The sequence below is a fragment of the Typopeltis vanoorti genome, chromosome 6 (genome assembly GCF_054136105.1).
Source record: "Typopeltis vanoorti isolate ZY-2024b chromosome 6, IOZ_Tvanoo_1.0, whole genome shotgun sequence".
NCBI lineage: Eukaryota > Metazoa > Arthropoda > Arachnida > Uropygi > Thelyphonidae > Typopeltis > Typopeltis vanoorti.
The window spans coordinates 49,949,745-49,960,252 of NC_143554.1; the positions used below are offsets into that span (position 1 = coordinate 49,949,745).

A 10,508-nucleotide genomic window follows, 5' to 3' on the forward strand; every position below is an offset into this window, starting at 1 on the left:
TCTTTGGACTCCCTGGAGGTGTCAATAATAATAATAATAATAATAATAATAATAATAATAATAATAATAATAATAATAATAATAATAATAATAATAATAATAATAATTATAATAATTATTATTATTATTATTATTATTATTATTATTATTATTATTATTATTATTATTATTATTATTATTATTATTATTGACACCTCCAGGGACTCATTGTGGGAGGGCACACAACTCCACTTACAACTATCATTAGGTGCGAAATGTATAATACCGCAATAAAAAGCTCGTGTTAAATCTCACAGAATGTTGTAGAACTCGTAGTATATCAATGTGGATGGATTGAATAGTAGATTGAAAGGAAAAAAAATTAACATTCTATCCGAATATTTGTGGATTTTGTTGTCCGCCCTCACAGTTTTCTGACAGAATTTTTTTGCTATCAGGCGCTTCATATAATTTCAATTTAAATGGCTAATTAACGATCATCCACTCAGAAATCAATATAGCTGATAAAGACATTTAGTGTTATGGAAGGAAACAAAAAATTCAAAATTTAAATAACTATCAACGTCCACTACAGTAAAGTTTCTGCTTCAACGCGTTTATCCCTTTTGAAGGTTATGTCAAGAATGTCCATTATTTTTAGGTGCGTTTCGCAAAATGCATAAGCATCTACCTTTCCGGGTCGTTTTGTCTGTCAATTCGTGCACATTCCGAGACTCCCACCAATGAGATTTCACTCTGATCTGGTATTTGGAATACTGTTAAAAATCTGTTCTAGCCATTCTGTTTTTATTTCAATCGGCATATGCAAGAGCACAAAAGGGAAGAACATGTGGAAACTATACATTGCAATAACTCTTTGTCTAATTTGAATTTAGTAAATTCAAATTAGACAAAAGAACGTGGAATTTCAAGCAAGTATTCACATATTTTGGCCCCGCGCCCACTAGTTAATAAAAGAACTGATGGCTAATTGACGATGGAACAGGTAAAAAAATGTAATATTTTAGTCCAATATTTCATCTACAGAAACTAAGGCATGTTCAAGAATAAAATTATTAAAGGGTAAACAAAGAAAACTGAACAAGAACGTGAATTTCAAGCAAGTATTCAAATATTTTAACCATGCCCCCCCTCCTAGGTACAGTCAAAGGTGAGTAGGGTTGTTTTTTTTATTTTTAAATAGAGTACTGTCGTGCTCCATATAATCATAAAAAAACAACAATCTTCCATTTAAATAGAGGTATGGATAACGGATAAGCTTTATCTTTTAGAGAGCAGACAAGATAAGCTAGTTTAAATACTGGCTTTTGAGCATTTTGTAATTGTCATTTATTATCTGTGATAAACACTTAGTAAATACCATATATATATATCTGCTTATGCTCTACACAACATTCCTATTCTAAACAAATTTGATGTGAAAAATGCAAATATATGGGAACATTGTCATCCTGTATTTAAATCGCCCAAAACCTGGCCCCTTTTGATTGTACGCAGAGGGAGTAGTCAAAATATTTAAATATTCGCTTGAAATTCGGTGTTCTTATTCAATTTACAGTTTAGCTTTCTATCTTTACACTTTAAAATGCCTCAGTTACTGGAGAAGAAAATATTATTGTTCTTATTATTACAGGCTTATATTCTCGCCGTCAGTAAGAGAAAAAAAAAATCATGTATAGAATAGTGAGTGAAAAAATATCCACATATCTGGAGAAATTTGAAATGATGTCCAACGCTCAATAAGGATTTCGTAAAAAAAAAAAAAGAACCAGTATCTTATTGGAAGAGCTTTGTAATATAATCAGTACATCCCTGTATAAAAACCACTTCGTGCTGGCACTTGCTCTTGACTTCCCTAAAGCTTTTGACACCACAGAGCACACAGTTTTTTTTTTTTTTTTAAACTCGATGCGGTAGGCATAAGAAGAAATTCCACAACTGGCTTGAAGACTTTCTGAAAAACAGAACCAACATTACAAAAATAAATCGCACCTAAGCAAAAGAACTGAGATTAATTGTGGAATTTCGCAAGGGACAATCTTATCGCCATGCCTTTTCAATATTTTTGTAAATGATCTATCCAACCTATAGCTATACAGTGACATCTACTAATGCGCAGGTAACACACTAATCATAGCCATATACAGAGACCGATCGATGGGCTTACATTTACAGACAGACTTCAACATAATCATTGATTGGCTCACGCGTAATTCTGTCGAAATAAACAGCAACGAATCTCAACTCACAATATTTAGAAACTCTCCGATAGCTACAGATCTCTCAAACATGCTAAGAAATGTCATACTTCACATTGCCCAAAGAAAACAAAAACCTGTACTCGCCCAACAATCCAGAAAATTACAAACCTCAAATATTAATTAAGCCTGCACTTGGGCTACAGTATGCCGATGGAGCCCACGTATTAATTATACACACACACAAAAAAAAAAAAAAAACTGCGGATATTACTCTTTAAAATGCTCTACTTATAAGACATGTTACCTACAAATATTAGGAAAATCATTTACAGATCCTTAGGTGAGTTTATACTGAGATATGGAATATTTTGCTATGGTTCTGCATCGCAATACTTAATGAAAAACATTAAATAGGTCTTGAGTGCCAAAATAGTACCCCTCTTTTGCATCCATCAAGTATACCAACAGTCGACTTCTGACTACAACAAATCTTAGACATTACACTATCATGCTAAGACACTACTAAGTTGAAAATTATACTCTGAATAATTTGATCTGTATTATACTTGTAGACAATGTTCTAAGAGCACACAGTTCTCATTTAGGCTTATTCTTTTTAGACCTCCCTTCCCATAGAGCCTCAGTAGCTCAGTCAGTATAGACGAAGCCCTTTGGTCGGAAAGTGGGTTCGATTCCCATCCATGACGTGAGGAACAACCTTTATCTGGTCTTTTTCGACTAAAGGTTAGTTAGCCCGTCTCACACGGTGGTGGAGGGTTTATCTCCTGGAAACTCGGGTTTTTCGTCCCTCAGAATAGGCAAACCGACTCCGTGAACACACACTTCAACAGACATTAATCCCCCCCCCCCCAAAAAAAAGTTTTTCCCCAAGGCTCTGCGGCAAGTCGGTTGGGATCGCGCGTAAAGTCGCATCATGTAAAAAGGCCGACCCCAGATAGATGGGATAAGGCACAAGATGAAGAAGATGATCCTCCCCGACTCCCTCCAGTCGCTTTCCCATATTCGTGCGGTTGCTGTCATTTTCTATACGTATTTCCATGGGCGTCGCTTACTGAACTGGCCACTACCATTCGTCCACTTTAATGATGTACGAAGACGGGGGGGGGGAACTCCCATATATAGTTCACCTCTAAACTTATCGAACCAGCTTCTCATCATCATCCTTCATTTCCTAAACCTCTGCTCTTAAAACAGTCTATGTTTAAACAGTCAAACAATCATTGGTGAAAACAGCATGGACTGTTTTCACCAATGATTATAACCCTCAGATCTTCAAGAAACATATCAACCAATTCATTTCTTCTTTCTAACCACTTACTCACACACGGCGCTCTCGTGTCATAGGTCTTGGGACTTCTCCTGTATATATGTGTGTGTGGGGGGGGGGGCTGATGTATATAACAAAAATGTGATTAATTGTCGTTGCTACAGTTATTCCAAAAGCGAAAGAAATGCGCTTGACAGAATTTTAAAAACGCAACAATAAAATAATATTTACCACTTTTTTTGCTGTAAATGAAGCCTATCATTCGCAAAACAATTCAAAATACTAATCTCCATCGTTAAATCATTCCTAGGTGGAAGACTGATCGATGAAAAATTCTTTTTTTTTTCCGTAGTACCTCCATACTTTATCGGTAAGAACTTGAAATTATATATTTTGCTATCACTGGGCAATTTCAATGACAAAACGATTTGAATATTTAATTCTTACCAAACCTATGAAAGTTAATGAAATTTAAAATTAGAATCGGGATTAAAATTTGGAATCCTTTCAACCGGATCCTTTTAAAGTCAAAATTGGAAAAACAAAATTGTTTTTCCAATTTCCAGATGCCGCAAATCTACTCTCAAGTGCTGTGATAATGAATAATGTGGCTACTGTATTTGTATAATGAATGCGATAAATACGAAACGCGCACTTTTTTGTTTTAATGATAATTTAGGATGATTTCCATACTTGATTATAGCTGTTCATACTAAAGTGATTTAAAAAGCAATCAGTATATCATAATGCAAAAGGAGTGTTAAAATATTCAAGATGTGAAAGGAATGAAGGAACTTTTTATAGTTCGCCCACCGATTAGAGATCCTTCGACACTTCTGCGCATCTCAGAAAAAGAAGAATCCATTCCGATAATAGGGTAATCAGTCCGTATTGTGGGATGAGTTGTTTATTATTACCGGTCGGAACATTAACTTCTCTTTTATGATTATTGTAGTTAACTATGTTGCTTGTATAACAGTTGAAAACCTTTACCTATAAAGCACGTGATTTCGCGTGTTGGCGACCAATTCGGACGTCCTTCAGCATGAATCGACTATTCTTGGAAAGACGCGAAGCAGGGACCTACAAACGGTGGGTGAACTATACTTGAGGTAATTTCTTTTCTCTTGACTACCACTCACACACACACACACACACACACACACACACACACACACACACACACACACACACACACACACACACACACACACACACACACACACACACACACACAGCATTGATTTGCTTTAAGTTCTACAGCCTTTCGTGTATGGGGGTGATTAAAAAAAATATAAATGCAACCCTGTTTCGTTGGGGTAGAGAAAATTTACTACGCCATCAGTTTCTCTTATCACGCGGATGCCAACTACATTTCCTGATAATTAAACATCCACGCTGGCTCTCTGCCAAGCATTTACACTAGGCACATATTATAATGTGTATAATATGAATGCGCTATGCACATCATTATGCCTCTCAAATAGCTTCCTGATAAATTCAATGACAAAACAGAATTTCAAATAAAGCAGTACCATTCTATAATACCCTAAGTGAAAGGAAACAGTTGTTTCGTTTGACAATCCATTTTGGACAACAATTTTTGAGTTCATTTATCGAAAACGGTCCGTTTGAGAAATTTAAAATTCCTGCTAAAAATTAGCAGGAATTAATCAACCGAAAAGGTTGATTATTTTGAAGCTTACGAAATTCCCGTCCAACGCTCTTTTGATAATAACTGATTTAAACATGAAAAAAAAATGACCCACATTTGGTAAATTATATAAAGAAACAAACATAAAGAAATCGATAAAAGAAGGAGTAAGAGGAAGAGTTAAAAAATCAAAGCTAACATACATACCTTAAACAGGAACTAATTTTGTATTCAAGTTGTCTCTAAATGCTTTTATCTATTTACAGTATACTATGCTCGACAGAGGAAACATTTTAGTAAGCAGTTAAGGGAAGTAGATATTAGAATGGGAGTATTCCGCGTGATGCTTAGAAGATAAAAATTTCGCCTTTCATTTTCGTCTTACTAAATCCTAGAGCGATGATATTATTCTCCCCCACGAAAGTATTGATCAGACTTGCCAGTCAAAAAAAAAAAAAAAAAAAAACTTGTTGCACAGGATTGAGACTTGGATTCGAACACCACCTAAGATACGAGGAGCATTTATATTGGTTTTTGAACTGAAAGTACGAAATTCGTAGAATCGTTTTCTTAAGAAAGTCAAGGTTTACTTCCGCAAAAAATATAAATAAATAAAATAAATAAATAAACCAACGGGAGAACAGTTAAACAGATGTGATATGCTCACTTCATATCCTCAATTGCTTTGGCGTATAAGTATAGTTCAAGATGCATTTTAAAAGACTGATCCATATCCTAAATTTAACTGACAGTATAATTTAGGTCTTGAAACGAAAAAGATGTACAGTAATAGCGTCCTCATGCAAAAATGTGAATGGGATTTGCAGTCAACGAAAGGAAGTCACTGATATATGTTTCGCGTGTATGAAGTAGTCAGTTCATTAGGTACACCAACCTAATAGCGAGTTTCAGTACAGCCTCATCTCGTCGGTGCGCAGACTTCACGAGGCGCGAAAACGTTCCTCGGGAATTCTGTTCAATGATAAATGAAATAATCGCATCGAGCAGTTGATAGACTATATAACACATTTGCAAACATCCACGTTATAGTAGGATTCGAACTCACAGTGTGTAAGTTAAGTGAGTAAAGATGCAATCCAATCGCCAAACAAGTTCACACACGGCATGATGGACAGCATGTTGAAATCAGGTGAATGAGCAAACCACAGAAGTGTGGTAAAATCACCCGCTCACTCAAAGGGGAATGATCTTTGTCTTGTGATATGGAGTAAGGAGTATTATCGACCTTGACGCAACAATCAAGATGGATAATGTGCCATATCACGAGACAAAGATCGTTATGATATGACGCATTATTCAGCTTGAAGTAACCGTTACTATATGCATAAACTGTGAATGCAGAGGGGGATGCACCTAATCAGTAACAATGTTCAATAGATTGCAGAGTTCTGACATCACTCTGCTGGAAACATAAACTAAGATCATAGGATCAGACATTCTCTTTGCACTTCTTAAGTATCCAGTGTTTCTGTGCTCAATATGCTCCAAATGTTGGATTAATGCCAAATTATTCTTTTTCTACTCATCTACTGGGGAAACGGCATCGTCTGAACTTACATTTCTCAAAATTGGAAATTTCTCCAAGTTGCTTATCCCATCGGTTGTTAGCATCCGATGGAGTAGGCGAATAGATTCTCTTTAATTCTCAATGCACACGCATCACTGAAACATATTTTGCGCACTATAAAAAAAAAAAATAATTACTGTTTCACTATCCCCATCTAAACGCTAATTAGAATGAGACAGGTGAGTATGTGACAAAATTGTGAAAAACTATCTTTGGCTGGGCCGTCGCATCCCCCCCCCCTACTAAACTACCAAGGCAACGCCTAGGAGCAGCAAGATTCTTGATTCTGATATTCCTTTTTAGTCGTTTTCCGATCGTAGGTGACTTTGTACGCTTGCCCACAAAGTATTCCTGGTGAGATTTTTACAGGGTAGTTCACCATTGCTTTTCCACAACCCCGTAATTTTATCCGGGCTCGGGACCGGCATATGGCCGGGACGTATTCATGACTGTAATCCGTGTGTGTTCATGTAGCCGGTTTGCCTGCTTGTGGGATGAAAAACTCCAGATAAACTGGGGGAAAACACCGCTGTCCACGACCAAGTCCGGCTAACTTGGCTATGGCTGAGGAAGATCCTTAAGCTCCTCACATCGTCGACGGGAATCGAACCTAGGACACTCCTTCCCCAGGCATATGGTTGCGAAGCGCATAGCCACTAGGCTAACAGCGCGGACGCAACAAGTTTGGAGGGTGGCAAAACCGGCAAAATTGCATTTTAAACAAACAAACAAAAACAAAAAACACCATTGTTTGTTTTCATTTTTTTCTAGGAGAAGCATATACCCTAACAACGTTCCCATCTTTGGTTAGGCAACTATAAATGACTTGGTTTGGAAAACATTTACAAATCGTTACCAACTTAAGAAGGCTTAGTAACGCTCTTTATGAAGGACGAATGCTGGTCTTGAAATTCACGCTTGCTCTTGTTATCATTCAGGGAGTGAGAGGTGGATTGAAGTCTAATTAGCGGAATAATGAATTATTGACCATTTAAAACTATATATTTAGAAATTTATGTACATTTAATCATACAAATACAATATTTATTTTATGAATGATATTCTATCTTTTTCAATTTAGCTACTTGAATACAAATTCTACCCTACGGTTCTTCTTTATGAACTGGTCAATAACATCGTCATAAAAAGTTGGTTGTAACTTAATTTTCCCAAGCAGCACGCACACTTGTAAAGGCTGGCTGAAGCTCACTGGATAGAGCTACATTGACTGCGTGTGGCCTGTATTTAAGCAACAGAGTGAGACGACGAGCGGAAATGCTATGCGTGCGCATGAAATCACAGCGCTGTAGCGAGGACCTGGAAACTCCCACAACCGAGCAAGCCAAGGTAGCTTTGACTATACGAGCAAGCATCGGCCTTCGATACACAACGCAAAGTTCAATTATTGTCGCGCAAGCTTAAAACGTCTTCCGTTTACAAAAATAAAAGCCTAAATGGAATGCTTATAAATGCATGCATTTATTAACAAATAAATAGTACTTCTTTCTCAAGTAATGAGCTTGTGTAACAAGCTGACTAACTCAGTCGTCGCTAAACTGTGATTTTACAATCCTACAAACAAAAAAAAATGGCCAAATATTGCAACAAGAATTGGCAAAAAGGTAAATGTTTTGTACTCCAAGTGCGTGAAACAGTATTTCAATTTCGAAACTCGATGTTACAAATCGTATACTACTGAATAAGCAACTAGCAAAGCACTGTTTACTAAACAAACCAAATAAATTTTGAAACCGAATAATTACTGTAGTTTGTCTGTTGATTTAGATTAGAACTTTCGTTTCCACTTCAGTTCACATGAGTTCGAATTCGAAGTTTGAACGCGAAGAATTTTCATATGAACTTTGACGGCGAGTTATCCGGTTTCATACGGAAATAGCTCCTCTCTCTATCTCTCTCTCTCTCTCTTTCCAGGAACTTGTGTTTTTCTTCCGTAAAACAGGTGCAATTCAAAGAACACACATATCTAATACATTCTTCCCATTATGACAAAAACCTAATTAGTCTTTTGCAGTCGAAGAGCGCATGTCCCGTCATTCTTCCAACTGAGATATGGAGGCTCTTTAATTACATACAGGAAGGAGGGAAGAAAATACAAAAACACCAATACCAGCCAATAATAACAGAAACAGCAAAGTTGAATTAAAATGTAATGATCTGACCTGAGACAAATAAGCGTGAAAAGAAGGCGGTAGGCAGTGAAAGCAGAGCTACTTTAAATAAATAAATAAATAAATAAATAAATAAATAATCTCATATGCATAACTGATATCTGGTAACAAAATCAATTAAATGTACTTCTTTGAACAAATCCATATTATCTACATTCCTTCGTGAAGAAGGTGGGAATCTTATTAGTAACTTTATAAATAATAAAAATAAATAAAATTAAAATAAACTATAGGAATAAATTCAAACCGCTCGAAAAAGAAAACATTTTTGAAAAGTGCTACTGTTGCTGTTTTCTGAGAAACTATTATTTTTAATTTATTTAAATAAATTAAAACATAAATTAAAGACATTCATAACTTTAATTTGCTTAATTTAAAAACCATACTTTAAGTCGATCACTGGGCATGCTCCTCGTGCTTGATTAAGTCTTTATCGTATTATTATTACTTGACACCTCCAGGGATTCATCGTGGAATGTTAATCCACTCCACACAACTCACCATTTTCACTACTAATTAAGTGCTACAACTTAAAACATTTTAATGAAAAACTGAAAATATAGGCGTTGGCATGAAGACAAGAGCAAAATTAATTTCTGATTCCATTATTTAAAAATTAAAACGTACAAATTGTATCCCCGTTGGCTCTACTACAGATATGATGATGCTGACATGCTATTATATACATTTCGCCTCTTTTAGAAATATCAACTCTAGTCAAATGAATATTGACAGGCTGCAAACAATTTGATATCAGAATATGACGCTTAATTTGAAAAATACTCTCTGAGGAAGTTACTGATATTCTGCTGTCAACATTATTAATACAAACTCAAATATTTACTACTTACTATGCGAGTTCAGGTGCACGTGTTCAATATTCATCAATAAACATCTTTGTACTATCAGCGGGGCTTGATAGTACAAAGGCTGAAATAACTGGACTTAGAAATAAAATTTACTTGAACTTAATAATCTCATTATGTTAACTACTGTGAATATTATGGCAAAAGATGTACAAGTAGCTAACCAAGCTATTTTTACATCATTTGTCATTATATATAAAATCGATAAATAAATTACTGTACTATATATATATATATATATAATTTACTGACCATTCCTCTTGTATTTGCCATTATTTATATTTTCTTTTTAAGCTGCAAATACTTTCAAACACGTATTTGTATTATGTATTTCACGACACACGACACTTTATCAAAGTTATAAAACTTAATCTAACTCTCCGAGCAGGCGAACAACCGAAGATAAACAGACGAACTGTCTCTTTGGGTTAAATCTATGTCAAAGAATGAAATGTATTTAGAGGAGTGCGCCATCTAGCGGAATAATACTTATCGTTGGTGACGTTCAGGCTTCAACTTTGCACTACTGGGCATTTCGTGTCTACCGAGGAAAATGTAGCAGAGTTCTTAATAGAGCGTTACTGCAAGTAATTAGCGTATTTATTCTTAACATTAAGAATTAAATTAAGCAATAAAATCCATTGATCACTATTTAGAAATTAAGCAATTAAATCCGTCAATCACTATCTGTAATCTTTCATCTTTTACATGAAACGTAAAAT

At 35.4% G+C, this 10,508-nt stretch overlaps 1 protein-coding gene across 1 annotated transcript in view; it reads right to left on the bottom strand.

The window, feature by feature from the left end:
• The window catches only part of LOC150105441 (peroxisomal carnitine O-octanoyltransferase-like), a 311,316-nt gene extending 301,147 nt beyond the window's left edge, over positions 1–10,169 (bottom strand). The window contains exon 1 of the mRNA XM_090394815.1: positions 10,039–10,169. Within this exon, the coding sequence (XP_090250941.1) occupies positions 10,039–10,059 (21 nt within the window). The 5' untranslated portion in view covers positions 10,060–10,169. The remainder of the gene's footprint in view (positions 1–10,038) is intronic.
• Between the last annotated feature and the right edge of the window lie 339 nt (positions 10,170–10,508).